Below are 18,045 nucleotides of genomic sequence, written 5' to 3'. Positions count from 1 at the left end.
CTTCTCCTATTACAGATGAAGAAGCAATGTGGTCAAAAGCTGCTCATTCAAATGAAAACTGAATGTGTACCTTGCTCTTTAAACCTCAAAACCCAGTGCCTTGCTGGTTACACCAAAATTACCAATGGGACTGGGATATCAGACTGCAGGTATCTCTTCTGTCAGAGCTTTTCTCCATGAATTAGAAAATGTTAATTCATATTATAAATGCTCTATTCTATGCTATTTTTAAGGAACATTTACCATTGGCTTCACCAACTCCAGAACTCAAGCTTCGCTTAGAGTACTTGAAGCCTAAAGTTACTCAGCAAACCGTATAAGAGGAAAATAAATATTGCTATCGATGGCCTATCAGATTTTCTTTTGAGTTATATCATAAAATCACTTCCTTGTTTATTCTGCATAATTTATATGAATGACATATAAATATCATATTATAAAGATATATTATCATACAAATTATATATCATATCATTCATATAACATATTATCATATAAATAACAGATTTTTCAAACTGCCAGACTAGGGAGGTGTAGGGGGGTGAAAAGCAGGAAGAAATATCTCAAAACCAATTTGAAATCTTGCCTTTTGGATTAAAAAAAAAAAAAAGAAAGAAAAGCAGTATTTTAGGGAAAATGTAACTATTTTAATCTTACTTAGCATTTAAAGAACCTTGATATTAAATAATATTTAAAATACTAATTCAAATCAAAACTTAGAGAAAATTGCTGTGTTTAGGTTGCAAAAATGAAAAAAAAAATAGAAATATACTATGCAAAAGAAACAGCTCCAAGAATCTTTTTAGACCCTGATGTACAATGTGTATTTTAATGAAGAAAAAAAAGCAGACCAATATAACTAAGCTTAAAGCGCTCTTGTCTGACACTGAAAGGAGAAGAGGAGGTTAAGAACTTAATTTTTTTCCAACAGGAGGCTTTTAAGTACTTTAAAGCAGCTCCAACTTCTTTTCCTCAGGTATTATCTAGAAATTAAAACACACACACTGTCTTTTCCGGGATGCCGGCATCATTGTGTGAAGGAATTTGAGCAACCTGAGTGCTGCCAGGGACACTGGGGCCCAGACTGCATGGGTAAGCTCTCTTTTTTTTTTTTTTTTTTTTTTTTAAATAGAATTTGAGTAGAAGTACAGCAGTGATTTTTCTTCTTTTCAGAAACTGTTGCCATGATAAACTTGCTCATCAGAGCTTATAATAGGAGTAGAAATAAACAGCAGTTTTCAGCCAAAACTTGGAGAATATGGAGAAAACCACATGTATTCAAAGCTTCATTTTAAAAGAAAAACTCATAGGAAAACTCAGAAAACTCAGGGAAGCCCCTTGATTTTGAGATTTTCAAAACAAATCATTTCAGTCAATGCCTGCAAAATGACTCTTCATTTGTGAGTATCTCCACAACGGATTTTAAGACTTAAGATTTTAAAACTGCAAGTTTAAATGTTTCATTTTAGGGCAAAAATACTCTGAAAGATTTCCAAATCTCTTGAATTTTTTATGCCAGAAGGGTCTTTTTTATTTCAGCTCAACTTGAAGCAGTTCTTCCCTCCAAGTTTTTTGAATTTCCAGTGAATGCTAAAGGCCATTACTGAAGCAGGGGTAACCAGGAGTGCCTCTCCTCCCTCTGCCCCTTCTTCAGGAAAAGCCTTTCAGCATCTCCACAAGTGTATCAAATCTCAGGCTACTGAGGTGGGCATCAAGCCCCGCAGAGGAAGTTTCCCTGCCCAAACAGAGCATTTCCTCCTTTAGTTCACAGTTTAGATAATGGGGTAAAGGTCTGGTTCAACATCTGTGAAGTCCTTTTGTTCACAAAATAGATTAAAAAAATATTTGGGCATGGCCCAAGCTATGATTTAAATACCAGTCAACTATCTACCAAAGTAAGATAGTCAAACCCCAACTTAAAAGCTACTTCTACAGAAAATATAGGCTAAGAGCTGAGTACATAGTGTGTGGTCCTGTCTTCTACTGAAGGTAACCACCCACTTGTGCGGTGATTTACCATTCTTCCACCAAATACAGCCTAAGTGCCCAGTAGAAGGAAGGCAATGCTACATGTGATCATCATGTAGGGGTGCTCTGGGAGGCCACACGAGGGGCATTGGCATTTCTAGAGAGGGGCAGAGCTCGTCGCCCGCAAGCCAGAGCCCTGCCTGCACCACTGCGGGCAGGAGGCCGCAGAGGCGAGGAAGCCCTCTCTTCCTTCAGACAAACTTCCTGTCCCCAAAAAGCAAAGAATCAAGGTCTCAGCATTGTTTCTGCTGTCATTTGGAGGAAGAAAATAGCTCTTTGCATTATCTCAATCTCTCAAAGATCATATGGCACTCCTTGAAATATTTGGAGGAAAACCGGTCCTTCCTGAGGCTAGAGAAAAATCCCTGACTAGGGGTTTATTTCACATTTAGCATCTGATGGCAATGACAAAACTAGGTCTTAAATAGCACTCTGACTTCCTTAAACTATAGCGCATGCTGAAACACAGTGTGAATGAAAGATGTTTGTCCCCTTTCCTCCCCACAAAGCGTCTGGAGCCAAGGACCCACATGCCCATTCCCTCTGTAAAAAGACATCAAGGAAAAAGGGAAAACTATAGGGAGTGGGGAAGGTCCGGGGGAAAAGAGCACAGCCTTTTTACACTGCCAGTATCATCTGACCACCATCCGTGGAGGTCAGATGCCCCACATGTACAACTGGTGGACTTCAATGGGAGCTATTCCCTACTCCAGCTTAGGTTTCCACTCTGGGCTCCAAAGAAAAGCCTGGGTACCAACTGAAAGGTGTGCGTTATGAGCAACTAAGTAGAAAGCAGTGTAAGAATAAAAAATAAATAAAGTGAAAAGGAAAAAAAAAGGCCAAGAGGAAATATAATAAGCCTAATTCTGTGAAATTATATGGTCCAAAATACATCTTTACAAGTTCTACCCACTGCTTCAGTCTGCAGGGAGTCAGGTAAAGATAAGTAATCCAAGAGTCTGCATTTGAAAACACTTGGGAAGTGCTGAATTAAACATTATGAGGCAAAAAAAGCTGATAGACTTAAACTCCTTTGGCCTAGGTACAAAGATTTGGCCTTCAGTCGCTGACAGCCGCAAGAGCTAAGCAGAAACATCTCTTTCCTACTACTTTCAAAATACATCCCTAACAAAAGCAAAGGTCTGACTCCTCCCCAGCACTGGGGTGGCGGCAGGTGACTGTGCCAGCATCGCTTCAGCACCACCCCCCCCCCCCCCCGGCGGGGAAAGCGCTTTATCTGCCTGACCCAACTCGTATAACAATATGGTAACTTGTTACGCTTCTGATAAAGCTGCCCCTTGGTGGTGGTATCAAAACATGAGGCAAGAGGCAGTGAAGACAATGGGAAATGTAATGAATGTTGACTGAAAAAAAATCTGGTTCGTCGGCAATTTCGAAATATCCTTTCCTAGAATTAACACCATAAACTGAGTTTTCTCATTATTTCTCTATCTTTGCACATTCAATAAAAGCATCAGTGCAGGTAAAATTGTTTCCATTCAGAGCAATTATTAAGCAGTTTGCATCTGTGAAAGTCCTAAAGATGGGAATTAGCTATCACATGGTAGCCAGAAAACAAGAGTCACTAAATGCCAGTTTAAAGTATATGTATTTATTACTATACCTCATTTCTGGTTATTTCATCTCAATTCTTAATAAATCTATTCATTTCAGCATGTATGAGATAAACTGCAAGAAAATTTTCATCTTTGAATTTATTGGTTTTTCACAAGAAGCTTACTCAGATCCAACAGATCTCACAGACTCTTCATTAAGGAATAAATTAAAAAATATTAACAGATTGGTATAAAGCCAAAGCCTTCACTAAAATTAGGTGTATACATATACACATCCACTTACTTGCTCATCACTCTGTCCAAATAAAATTCATTTTCATGAGAACTTCTGCTTCACTTGAACACTCTAAATCAGGATTAAGTTACTCACTGGGAGCATAAATCCAGTGCTGCCTATCTGCTGACACAGAAAAAACAGAGACTCTATGTAAGCAATAAACGTGCTGGTAAGGTACAGCAGAGAACCTGTGAGAGCAGGAGGAGTTTGATACATTTAGATACCACCTGCATCAGGATTATGGTACCTGATAGGAACTCAAAATTATGGGAAGGAAAGTCTTATGGAAGTGAGTTAATAAATAATTTCCAGAGGCTGCACAACTGTAGAAAAATAAGGATACCCCTCCAGGGGGGAAAACATGACAGAACAATTTGACTAAAAATTACTGTAATATGCATTTCCTATAGGCAACCTTTCAGTAAAAAAAACCTGAATATTGGCAAATTTCAGACAAAAATTATGCTATTTTGATTTGGAAGTACACTCATTGTTTCTTATTCTCTCCTGCTGGCTCGGGTTTTTGGTCAGACTCTGTCTCACCTAGTGTACCACGGCTTGTAATCAAGATTTTAGCACCAGAGGATCTGAAGAGCATAGCACATCTTTAGCACACAAGTTTTACTAGCAACCACAGCACATTGGTCAGAAGCAGGTTATGAGATACCCAAATTTCAGTTTTCAAGATCATTTGAATCAAATATCACAGCCTTACAGGAGGTAATGGGGAAAAGGAAAAACTTTCCATGTAAAGCAAAGGCAATTTTGGGGGAAAAGAAAAAGGCTTGTTTAAACTCTAACTTAGCATAAAATGTAATTCTGACAGCAAATTTTCAATCAGAGTTATATCATCTTACAGAATAAGTGGTCAGGCAAACTCCACTTGTATCAAAAAAAGTTGAGTTTAGAGTGTTTGCAAATAAAGGTGGGAACAAAATCAATATAGTACTTCAGAATAAGAAAACTATTTTTCGTGCAATCCTTTGATTACAGTCACTAGCTTCAGTTCCCATACTGGAGAGAGTGATGGTCTCTGCCGAAGCCAAGATTCTAGTCAAGAGATTTGGGCAGCTGCAAAACAGCAGCCGTCACTCGAGGTCCCTGTCTGGCCCAAAACCCTGCAGCCTCCGAAGCTGTCACCCTTCATGTGCAAGGGGAGCAGAAGGGTCAGAGCAAGCTGAGTGGTGGCTTAAATGTTGTCATTTCTAGCGTGTCCGGGAGGAGCCGCATCACCGTGCAACAGGAGAGGACGCTGCTCCCAGGGTATAAATGGGGATGGAACGTGCACTTGTCAGGTACATCCTTTCTTTTAAATGGAAAAATATAACAACGGCATGTAAGCTCTGCTAACAAATAATGCATGTTACCTTGTATAAATACATTAAAGGAATGTATTTCAGAAGCAGCAGGGATTATCTGCTTGAAGTTCATTTTTTGCTTGGATTGCACTACTCTTCACACTATTATTTCTACAGACTTGAGCATGTTTGGGTGAAATTATTAAAAAGTTCTTCCATCTTGCCTTCCTGAAACAGGTGTTTTGAGTTGTTCTGGTTTTTTAGAGTGTGCTATTACTTATGGCTTTTTGCCCTAATTAGAAGGTACTTATACTTGGGACTATACTCACAGTACAATGTTCCTTTGCTGAGAGTGCAACATGCAGTGCTTAATAACTTCAGCCAAAAAGATTTTTTTAAAAAAAAAAACCAACCCAAATGATTTTTTTTTCTACCTCTCCCTCTACTGGTTAATCTTTCCATTACATCAAAAGCGCATCTTCTGAGGACGTGTGAAAAAGAGACAGAATGAGAAGCAGTCAGAAAATACAACCTAACAATTGTCAGAATGATTTGGGTGTTAGGCTTGATTACTGTTCTTTATTGTTAACTTGATATTCAGAACATCTGATTTGAAGTGTAAGAGATAAAAATTTAAAATTAAAAAAAAAGACAGAGAGAGGAAAATATCATTCAAAAGACAATGTTTTCTAGATTGCAGTAGTCATCCCTGATTTGCTGATTGAACCTTTCATGTTATTTTCTTAGGGTAGCTAACGATGCTGTTTTCAGGCTGCTAAGCATATATCTATCTAGATAGAGATAGAAGAGAAACTTAAGTTTTCATTTCCATTCTGTAATTCACAGAAAGGATTTGGTGGGACAGCCTGTGAAAAATGTGCTGATGATAATTTATTTGGTCCTCACTGCACATATGGTAAGTTGGAGCTTTCTTTATTGAAGCAGGGAAAAGAAGGTGAGTGAAATCCTTATTCAGACACTAAGAAATCAGAGTGAAATGGCCGGGGAGATCTAAGGGTTTCCCATCAAGAGCTGCTGCCTGCTTCAGGGGACACAAGAGGCAAAGAAAGCAGGCAGCTGCTCAATTCCTCATTAACAGTGGGGCTGGATTCAGCTCAGGACCGTACAGACAACACTTAGTGTAGAGCTACAAATATATCTTACTCTTATCTTGAATATAGTTGTTACAGCAAACAGTCAAATAAATTAGGGATTAGAATCATCTGTGTGCTCCTGCAGGTATGCCTCCCTGTTAGCCAGTTATGTTACCCACTTTTCATCTTAAATTATGGATTCACTTTTATTTGATCTAAATATAGGAGGTTGTTATGGTACTTAAAATATTGGGTTGAAACATACCAAATGTATAATTCTTAGCAGTTTACAGTGTTTTGGTATGGTTTTTAAATATGTCTACAAACTGGACCATCTGTATTAAGGCATGAAATACACATGTGGTATTGAAATTAGTATATCTGACTCAAGAAAAGGCCATTTTGAATCAGCCCAAAAGTCCTTCTAGCCTAGTATGCCATATTGGAGGTCAATAGTTGATATCTACAGAAAAAGTACAAGCAGACAGAGATTGCACTCAAATCATCATGTTTAAAGTCTCTTGCTGGATTCATCCTTCATAAATTGTTTACCTTGCCTCTAAGTCCAATTCTGCTTTTGCTCTCCAGAATATTCTGTGTGGAGTTCCATAATTTAGTTATAAGTGTGAAAAAGGATGAATTTCATTTGGTTTTGTTTTCAGACTGGTAGATCATTCCACTGGTTGGCCATAGTTCTATTAGGAGAAGCATGGCATTGAGGGAGGGATCACAGCTATATGCACTATTTAAAATGTGTTTGTATCACAAGTGCCTATATTTGTATAATATTTTCCAGTTTTTGTCTGTTTCTTAATCATTTCTAGTATTTTATTTATCTTCCTGACCCCTGTCGAGCATTAAACAGACACATCAGAAAACTGCCTGAAAAAAAAATATTAAGAAACATCTCTTTCTTAACTGGCAATAGTTGTTTATCTCTAGGTAAAACTCTCTTTGTTCCTTCAAGATCTACAAAAAGTTGCTTCTAAAAAAGGCCTCACTTTAAATGATCTGTGCTGGTCTTTCTACACTAATCATACACCACTGCTGACTCAAAAGCCCTTTTTCCACCAGCTGTCCACTGGATGCCAGTGTTGATACACAGAAATGTAACTCACCCAACATTTTCATGAAAATAGGGTACTTGAAGGAATTCAATATTGTAAATGTAATTATTTTCCAAGAAGCTACTGGAGGATTCAACTACGTATTAATTTAAGCAACATTTTACACTTCAGCTTTCAGATATTTGAGCTCCTCCAAGTTTTCTAAGCACCTATAAATACTGTGCATTTGTGACTAACTGCTTTTCAGCAATACCTTAGACATTCCTGGTTTTTATATCAGGACTCCTAATGTAGGTAGATTACTAATTAATTAGCGTAGGTGATCTGCATGAACACAGGATATGTTTGTAAAGGGAAGAGGATACACTGCATCACTGCAGCTTAAACATGAAGTCGCCAGTACAACTCTGTACATTTTAGAGGATTTTCCAAGTGTAACTATACAGGGCCTTTTTAAAAAAAGCATCATTACCATAACTGAAACAGTTACAACTATAAAGCTTCTTAAGTATACATAAAGCTTCAAAAATATTTATAAAGAAGTCTTATAGTTGCCTGGACTCTGAACATGGAATCTTGTGCACATATTGTCACAAAGTTTATAACCAGAAACGGCAGAATATAGGAACAGGGCCAGAAAAAAAAGCCTGAGTCTGACACAGTGATTAATCATCCTTTTAACGAAATAAATTCTGCTTAGGGAGGGGAAAAAAAAAAAAAATCAAAAACTCACTTCTTCTGGAGGTATTTGAGAGAGAGGCAAACAGAACTGAAGCAAAAATGAGCGATTTTTAAACAGTTATAAACATGACCTATTGTCGTAGTTCCACCTATGTTACATGTCATATTCAATTTTGTTTCAAGACTGTATGTCAATTTTACAAATTTTATGGTATTAACAACTGGTCAGTTTGATATTTACAGCATGTGTCGTGAAGATTTTCAGGCCCTCAGGCTATTAACAGCCTGCAAAAATCAGTATGTTATTACTGATGTATGCAACTGTGAGTATGGATCTTCTTATTAATGAGAGCCTATAAATTCAGGAACTCAGGTCAAAGCTTGGTTTTTAAAAACCACACTTTGTAATATTTAACAGTTGTTGGCCAAGACACTATTTGCTGTGGGTAAGCACTAACACTGTCTTTCCAAATACCACTATTATTCAGTAAAGACAATCCATCTCTCCCTATAGTTTGCAACTGTGTTCATGGAGTATGCAACAGTGGAATTACAGGGGATGGAAGATGCACTTGCTTCTCTGGATACAAAGGGCTCACCTGTGACCAGCGTAAGTAGATTGCTTTCTGTATATGAGATATTCAACAGCTCTGATACAGTTAGAATTGGCGAGGACAAATGTAAAATTAGTCTCAGAGCAACAAAACACACACCGAACCTCAAACCCTGTGCGTGAGCTCCCATAACCATCATCACCACTTTGATCACCAGAATAACAATGACAGCAATGGGATCAATGATGGTCCCTAGGTCAGGTATACTTTGAACTGGTACACTGCAGGACACAAGATCTCCTGGCACAGTGTGCAGACACAGCTTAACCTGTCACCCTCTGTCCATCAGCAATACCTGAATGTGAGGCCTTGCGGTGCCCTGCAAACTCCAGATGCTCTGCCTCAGGTGAGGATGGAAGACAACTGCAATGCATGTGTCTGCCCAACTACCATGGGGACGGTACCCAATGTGAACGTGAGTAATTTACATGTCCACTGAGTTCTTTGGGTGCAACATCATTAGTATTATAGTTCAGATACTGAGTGCACTTTTGAAACAAATCTCACCATTGCCTTGACTTAATTGTTGGTTTCTCACCCCAAAGCAGTCTCGAAGCACAAGCTAGACTCCTGGATGAAACTAAACCCTAAAATGTGCTCCAGAAGCACACTAGTCCAACTGCTATCAAACTTCAGTTCATGCAGCCGGACTAAAGCTAGTAAAACCCCTTGAAATGTGTAGTATGGAAACTGGGTCATCAATGCTTACAGATCTGCTCCTATCATGTCACTGTACTTGCTAAAGTTCAACCTCATAGTTTGCTTCCATGAAAATCAGCAATAGCCACCGAGGGCTTATATTTATTGCATATCCATCATGTGGTGGCTCAGCTTCATTACTTAGCCTAAACTCTACAGACAAGCTCATTTTAGCTTTCCTATTTTATATGAAACAAAAGTAATAGCATCTCAGCCAGAGGTAAAAGTCTACCTTAGAGTTATCTTTTATAGACTCCTTAACTTGCCATTAAATACTCAAATTAACTGTATTATAAGAGTCCATACTTATACTATGTCCTACAGCACTTGTTCTTCTGGCTAGACCAATTGCAATGAAGAAAATTGTTCTACCTTGTGCTGGGAGCACTATTCAGCAAATGTTGTCTTGGATCAGAAATCAGCCAGAAATACAATACATCTTATCCTCTCCGGGAATATTTACATTATATAATTCAACCCTTTTGGTCCTAACTGTGGTGTAGTCCTCTCTGAGTAGACTTGAACAGCATTGAAGAGCAAGATATCAGAAAGTCACTCTTCAGGGAATATGAGGCTTTTCTATAGGCAGCACAGACAAGCGAGAGACAAAGAAATTGCAGAAACTGGCAGAAAAGGAAGATGCTAGCATCCCTACCTCTCTTGGGTTTTGCATTGATATAGCCTGCGTGGATGTTGCTCCTCTCTGTCCCAGTGCCTTTAGATACCAGGGTCACCTGTGGCTTAAACCAGTGTCTCTTACATTTACTGGCTGGGAAGCAGAGAACAAGTAGCTCCAAAGCAGCTAAGCACATAAGTGAGGATAGCAGTGGCTGCCCAGACTCAGCTTGGAGATGGCATTGCTTATGGTCAAACTGAGCATGTGAACATGTGCACATGCGTGATTTCACACTGGAACAGAAGACAAGGCTTGACGGAGCGGAGCTGAGCATTGACAACTCTCTCAGTCCCAGCTGAGAGGTAAGAAAAGGAGGAGAGGGGAAGACAGTGAGCAGCATCACCTTTTAGGCAAGTCTAGGGCCTGCCACCTAGCTACAATGTGTCCTTGACCATATCCTAAACTGGACACAAAAATGTGAGAAGACGCTCTCCAAGCACTGCTGGACTATGAACAAGGACAAACAATGGCATTGCCTTGAAAAAAAGGCCTCATAGAATTAAGAAGTGAGCTTCCAGTCCAGTCCTGAAACTACAGCAGTATGGAAGACATGACTAAAGTTCTTGCTGGCCAGTTTTCCATGTAGCTGAATGGATGACATTATATTGTTTAATTACCGGAAAGAAAACGGCGAAGGCCTATTGTATTGAGAAATACTTTCCAACTGATCTAACACGTGCTTAAAGCTTGTATGGACCTCAGATCAGCTACCTGACCTTCTCTGGTTAAAATCCACCAGAGAACGGGGAAACAGTTGTGATACTTTAATGAGCACATTACATGATTTAATCTGTTTATAACTCAATTTGCCAAGTTAAGAGATCATTTCTGTTCAAAAGCAAACAGTTGGTTGCTATGTTAGTATAAATACATTCCTCCTGTCTTCATGCTGCCATAATACTTCAGACTTGGCTGTTACGAGAAATTTAGTCTACCCAGGCTTTGTTTGGCACAGAGGTGCTCTGGCAAATCCTTGTCTTCAAGTTTGAGAACTGCAGGCGATAATTCATTTACTTCACTTCTTTTTTTCACAAGCTATCAACCCATGCTCCAAAAAGGTCTGCGACCCTAATGCCAACTGCATTTACCTTGGACCAAATCAGCACAAATGTACCTGTCGAGAAGGTTACAGAGGGGACGGTCAAGTTTGCTTACCCGTAGACCCCTGCCAAGCAACGTATGGGAATTGCCCTGCACAGTCTACCGTTTGCATATATGATGGTCCAGGAAAGGTTAGTGTTGAATGAGTACCCCAGATGTTTCCTGTGTCAACTGCCTAAGAACAAATAATGCTTTCTCTCCAAAAAGAAGCCATGAGGGTACAAGAACAGGTCTCAGGGAGACCAAGCTCTGCTCCTAGCTTTGGCATAAAACATGCCATTGACCAGGAGTGAGTCCCTTTACCTTCCTTCTCAAGGTATGTATATCATGTTTCCCCCTCTGAAAATGGGAATGGCAATAGTGTTCTTTTTCCTATAATATTTTGACTCAGATTTACCTCCCCAAAATGGAGGCACTGAAATGAAGCTACTCCCAGTTAAGTTTTGTCTCTCTGACCACAGAGGATTTGTAGGACCGGTAGGCTCCGTACACAGGCACCACAGATACATACCTGAAGTTAGCGTATTTAGGAAAGAAGTAGTTTGGGTCTTTGAGGACAATCGATGAAAGGCACTGCATAAAGGCTGTATATTATTCACGCTAGAACTGGCTCAGATTTCTGTGTGTAAAACTCCCGCCCATCAAGAAAGCAAGACTTCAGAAGACCATACTGATCTTAAATCTTCTCTGGTCACAGAAGTGAATCTACAGGATTAGATCTGAAGGAAATTTATCTGAGAGTCAGTAGTTTTTCTGGAGTGGATAAGACCTAGAAGGGACTTGTATAAATATGGATAAGTTTTATACTTGCGTCTGAGCTCACCAGATGATTAATTAAGGCTCACTGTCTTTAAATCCTAGTTCCAGAAAGTATGCCGAAATCCACAATTTGTGTGTGTCTAATTCTTCTCTCCCATCCTTCTGATTTAGTCTCACTGTGAATGCAAGGAGCATTATACAAACTTTGTACCTGGGAAAGGATGCAGCATGACGGACATCTGTGAAACAAACAACACCTGCCACAAAAAAGCTAAATGCACAACGGTTGCACCAGGACAGATTACGTGAGTGGTTTTGCTTATTAAAGCTTTCATCCAGTTTTTCCATCCCTCCCCTAGTAAATAGGCTGTTAAAACAAATCCAGTGGATGAACACCTCCTGAAGTTATCATTAGTGGTCTCCTTATTGAGGAAAAATCACAAGATTTAATGGGGTTTGGGTCAGCCAATCAGCATAGTGTTTTATTTCATCAGACCAATTGCTAATATCTGTTAAGTTTTATTTTTATAGTGCTCAGAAGTCACTTCTACACTAGTAAATAAAAAGGACCAAGACCTCTTTTCTGTTCCTGAGGGCAAGCAGCATCGTCTGGCTCACAGCTAAAGCCTCCTCTTCTTCCAAAACAGAGTAACTGCCTCTTGGCAGCAGTCCCTGGCACATGCTATCCCTTCAACTGTGCCTGGGCACTGCCTAGGAAAATGCTACTTGGTGTGGGCCAGAAACATGCCAGGCAGCATGCTAAAAATTAATCAGCATTAATTATCATAGGACAGCGCTGGAGTCCTGGCTCTTTTTAGCATGCTAATACAGATACAACGAGGGAATCTGACCCCCGTGCTGTGAAGGCAACACCAACCTCAGCAGATTCCTCAAAGCCTCAAGACGAGAACATGGGAAACTGCAAAACTTCTGGCAGAGTTTGTTTTCTTGTACAGAAATTTGCTACACAGATGTTAGGAGGAAAGTCAGTTTTAACATCAAACTTAACAAATCTATCGTAAACAGAAGAATTTGGATTACATGGTTCTATAGCCCAGTGATGGCTAATACTAGGTTTACAGAGGTGTCCCCAAAATGTTAGTTTTCAGGAGCTGAGATTTTGAAGGTGAGAGACAAAGACAGGCCATTAGTTGTGAGCTCGGAACAATGTATTTATTTTATAGATCTATAGACAGAAAGCATTCACTTGGGAGAGTATTCTTGTATATAGTATACTACTATATTGTACAATATGAGTTGAAAATTTAAAAGAAAATTCCACATCACAGAAATCAGGACCGACTTTTCCTAATTTGTCACTGTTTCACTGTTGCAACTCAATTTTCAACAGCTGAGGAAGTTTTTAGAATTTTAGAATGGGAAAGTTAAAAATTTATTACTTGAGAGGGAATCAAACAATCCAAATGCTTTGCACATCGTTCATTCAATGATCTTTAATGACAAAAACAAATACAGAAGAAAGGACTGGGATGGGATTCAAATTAAACTAAAACTATCTATTTGGCAAAAAAAAAAAAAATTTGAAACTATATTGAATAGTTTCCAACTAAGGAAAATCCATTTATGAAAGAGGAACTTTGCAAAGAAAAACATCGATTGGTAAATGTGGGCACAGTAAATTGCTTCTGATAAGTGACAGACACTCGCATTTTGGCTGCATCCCAGGCTTTAAATATATTTGGAAGGGCTTGTTTTGTGGGGTTTTTTTTTACTTCTTCTAAAACACAAATAAGGGAGGCCATAAAAGTGTGTTGCTTCCTTTCTTTTGGTTTTGGCTTTGTTTTTATTAAAGACAGAGTTGTGCTGTTATCTTCCCCCATATAGTCACTTCTACTTTCTTCAGAATCAAATTATTTGTACAGAAATAAGTCTCTCACACAGACAAAGATGTAGAAAAGATAAATATTTAGTTTGTGAACCTAACACAGCAACCTCCTGGAAAATCAAGATTGTCTCTGTTTTCTGTTCCCATATAGATCTTCCCTGAGTGAGTGCTGACACTTTCTATGGAGTTGCTTCAGCACAGTAATTACATTCAGCCTTGCCCAAAAGCTATAAAGCTTCAACTTGTGCAGAATTACATTGCATGTTAGACCATAACCTCTGAGATTTCCATGCAGAATAGGCTTTCCTTCAGCTAAACTCAATTATTTTCTTTTTTAATCCCACTCTTATTTTCACTCTGACTATGTTTTCAATGTAGAAATTAGTAGCTTCATAAACTAAAGCTCTATTATACAAGTTTCAGGTTAAATGGAGACAGAAAGCTGAGCTCCCCTTTTCCAGAAAGACAGAATTCTCTTCCCCCTCCTAAGCTGAAGTACTTAGAAGTGAAGGGGGCTATGTACATCAATACAGCAATATTTACCCCATCTGAAGAAAGGGGTCAGCTCCCAAGGAGGAGCTGCTCCTCTCTCACAGCCCTAAACCCTTTATCTGGGCTCCTCTGCCCAATAGATCCCTTAAGAAGAAGACAGCTCACCATCAGAATCACATCCTAAAAGTTTAAGATGCCTTTAGATGTTATTTTTACCCAGGACCAGGAGGAGTCAAAGCTTGAGCCTCTTGGCCAAAATCCTAGCACCCCTCTGAGTTTATATGCAGCCCCCTAGACTGCAGGGACTGTCAGGATTTCCAAAAAATATTGCTGTCACCAGAGAAACAGCTGCAGTAGAGACGGTACCTGGGAAACAAGGTGATTTGGCATCAGGTTGATACGATTGTGGGGTGTGAGTGGCAGATGTGTGTTTGTAACAACAAGCACATACAAATGATTAGGTCATTAGTTATATAAGGAACATCTTTTGCTTGCATGGAGTAATTTTCCTTCTGTAATGATGCCTTTAGAAAAAAAAAATATCCAGAGAGATGGATCATTACAGATGGGGCTCATATGAATACTGAGCATACTGGAGACTTAATTAGGAAAGGCACTATTAAAAGCCAATGGCTGACAACACATACCATATAGTTGTTTAGCCTCCTAAATATAGTTAGGATTTCTTTCTGTGCGTGCTACATGTTGACAAGTATCTGATTTAATTTGAGCACTGAAGATGAGTAAACGACTGAGCTGACTCCTCCAGCTGGTGTCCCAAGCGCCACCAAGCAGGGGCTGATTTTTTTTGAAGAGCGCAACAGAAAGAGCTGAGATTGGCAAAACTAGCAGGCATCGATGGCCCCTCACGTTGAGGCAGGCTTGAAGAGTTCAGATGTTTAGAAAGTAATAACCACCGCTCCCCAGTGAGCAGTTAGACTGACACAAGGTCAAGGCATACAAAAGTCCTAGTTGCTCTTTGAAATGCACAACCATTTGTACCCGTCAGCACCTAATAGCAAGCACGTGTCAATCACATTGACAACCAACAATTTCTTCCCCACCTCTCTTGCGATGCTGAGGTCTTTCATGGCCGTAAGATTCTGCTTTCATGAAGCGTGTTCCCTCCCTCATAGGACAGAAAATGTCAGACTGACACTTGTGGTTGTTCTTCCATAAATTTCCTTTAGATTTTGCCTTGATTGCAACACTTGATTGCTACTTCAAACGCAGCCCATCCCAAGGCAGTCCTCACTGAGCCCATCTCGAGGCACTGCCTGTCCCTCTCCTGGGAACAGCGACCTGAGCCTGCTTTGGACATGCACAGGACTGGGTCACCCATATATCACTGACACCTCTCACAGGCTGGAGTCCCCAGGGGACAGCCAGGGCATTATGGATTAAATGCTATTTCCAGTGCAGAGACAGCAACAGCATGAAGCATACATCTGAAAAAGCATGAGATTTTTGTACTTCAGCAGCTTCAGGGGAAGAAAAAAAAAGATAATGTTAAAGTACAAATATCATTGCTCAAAATGGTTGCATTACTTAAAGGGCAGGGTAACAAACTTTCCTTTGTTGAAAGGACTGACACCTCTGCCTGCCTTTTCCTACCAGTCCCAACCTGCAAGGACTGATGAGCTGCCATCCATAGCCTCTCCCTGCCCACAGGCCGGCATGCTCAGTGGCTCTATGGGCTCCAGCAACCACAACATCTGGGGACCAGAGGCTGCACCACAGCCAGCGGCATTGCGTAGTCCCCATTCAAAGACCCCTGCAAGACAGACACCACTGCCTTCTGGCCCAGCTGACAGAAGGGCCTCACATCAGACAAGCAGCCACCAGGCTGCCCTGTGCACTGACACACTTCACAGCATACAGAAGCAAAGACTAAACTAAAATGCATTGGTACTTCCTGAAAACACCTTCAGAGAAGCAATAGGTAACACCTGGAGCAGGTTTAGCAAGAACCTTACTGACAGCACGGGGCATGAGTGCACAGCTAAAATGATGATCCCTTCACAGGTGTACGTGCCAGGGGGGCTCCGTGGGGAATGGGTTTGTGTGCTACGGAAACATCATGGAGCGCCTCCAAGATCTGAATGCTGAAGTAGGAGGACGGTGGCAAGGCAAGCTGACATCTGCCTTATCTCTCATTGGTAAGTGACCACACACCCACAGAGTCAGCTCCTGCTGGGTGGGCTGATCTTACCCTTTTTTTCCCCCCAACACTCCTCACTGCAGGAATGTACTGCTAACGGCATGACACAGTACACACACTACTCATTGCAGACTCCCTTTGACCACCTAAAGCTGCCTTAGCTCAGCATGCCATGTGATCTGCAGGAATTTCCAAGAAGTGCTGAACGTGTTCCCACAACCCCTCACACATCATCTGGTATCACCAGTGGTTTTTTCCCAGAATGGGATAAGTGGAATCATCCCACCTCCTCTCCTTCTCTGTCCCCACTGATTTGGATAATTGAGATTTTATCCAAAATGATGAAGGGAAGTCCACCAAAAACATCAGGATTCCCAGCTAGTGGCATTATTTTCACCAGGAGAGAGGAAAGAGGCAAGGGGAAGAGACTGATCCCATCCATGGTCTCCATCAGTCTCAGAACCCCACACCAGAGCACCTTGGCCACAGCTGGGGGGGTCTTCAGGTTTCCAAACTGTCTGCCGAGGTGAGGTAGAGCCCTTCTTAGGACTCGCAGCTTCCAGCTCTTTCCTGTTGCTCCTGTCACCATGTGAGAACAGCATAACCGTCCTCATCATCTCCTGTTGCATGGCCACAAGTGTGAGCTATGAACAAACACTGCTAGAATCAAGCTGGATCTTTGAGTTAAATTTGTAAATACAATATAAATATAATGTAAATATGTAAATATAATCTGCCCAGTTCTTTTCACTGAGCCCACCAATTAAAATGAAGATTCTGAATTCCTGACCAGAACAGAATAAGAATCCCCATAGCTGGCCAAGGACAAAACCTGGCAGTGACCTTCACATTCAGCACTGAAGATTGAAGTCCATTGCTTCAGCACCGAGAGCTCAGTTGCAGTTCCTCTGTGCGTTTCTCCTACGTGTTTGAAAAGTCACTAACATACTAGGCACCACCATTTTTTAAAAACAATGCAGATTTTATGTTCTTTGGTTAAATTTTGGACATAAATGTGCCATTTGATTTACTATCCAGAAGCTACACAGACACATTAACCACACAGATTGTCTTACAATGCATTCACTCCAAATGAGTATTTCAAAAATGAGTATTTCAAAAGCTAAGAATATATAGCAGAATAGTCCATATGGTTTTGTAAGACAGTGTATTAATTTTGAGATCTATTCCCTGGTATGATGTACCTGTAACGACTATAAAGATTTTTTTAGTTCTGATTTTAAACCTCTAGAAAGAGCTGAATATTAGAAGTTTTAATGCCTTCAACTTCAGAATCCGTGGCCTCATACTGCTGTCTTGGAAACGGAAATACCATCAGGGCAGCAAATGAACTTTAATTAACTTTCAGTGCACCAGTTTTTATTACCGGCTATGTGTTTGCTGATATTTGTACTATCAGCAGGTTATCAGCAGCATATTCCTCACCCCATGAAGACTGAACTAATTTAAAGCAGGAGGCTGTTTTCCTGTAAAGACACATCTCCAAAGAAATGCTGTTTTCATGTCCATCACCCTGGTCTGCATGCCACGGAATCTGACATTCTGAATGCTTTGCTTCATCCTGTGTCAAATATGCAGCAGCACCTGGATTTCACATCCGATCTGCCTCTCATCTTTCAACAACTTGGATTTTAGAATCTAAAATAACATTTAA

The 18,045-nt window shown here is 40.2% G+C and overlaps 1 protein-coding gene across 1 annotated transcript in view; it reads left to right on the top strand.

Annotated features, from left to right (window-relative positions):
* STAB2 (stabilin 2) overlaps positions 1-18,045 on the top strand; it is an 83,213-nt gene that overhangs the window by 4,455 nt on the left and 60,713 nt on the right. Inside the window, exons 2-10 of the mRNA XM_086754371.1 lie at positions 16-149; positions 977-1,092; positions 5,092-5,177; positions 6,027-6,096; positions 8,537-8,632; positions 8,926-9,051; positions 11,047-11,243; positions 12,043-12,176; positions 16,235-16,368. Coding sequence (XP_086610497.1) covers positions 16-149; positions 977-1,092; positions 5,092-5,177; positions 6,027-6,096; positions 8,537-8,632; positions 8,926-9,051; positions 11,047-11,243; positions 12,043-12,176; positions 16,235-16,368 — 1,093 coding nt within the window. The remainder of the gene's footprint in view (positions 1-15; positions 150-976; positions 1,093-5,091; positions 5,178-6,026; positions 6,097-8,536; positions 8,633-8,925; positions 9,052-11,046; positions 11,244-12,042; positions 12,177-16,234; positions 16,369-18,045) is intronic.

The sequence above is a fragment of the Chlamydotis macqueenii genome, chromosome 1 (assembly GCF_036417535.1).
Source record: "Chlamydotis macqueenii isolate bChlMac1 chromosome 1, bChlMac1.mat, whole genome shotgun sequence".
Lineage (NCBI taxonomy): Eukaryota > Metazoa > Chordata > Aves > Otidiformes > Otididae > Chlamydotis > Chlamydotis macqueenii.
This window is presented reverse-complemented; position numbering and strand designations above follow the sequence as displayed.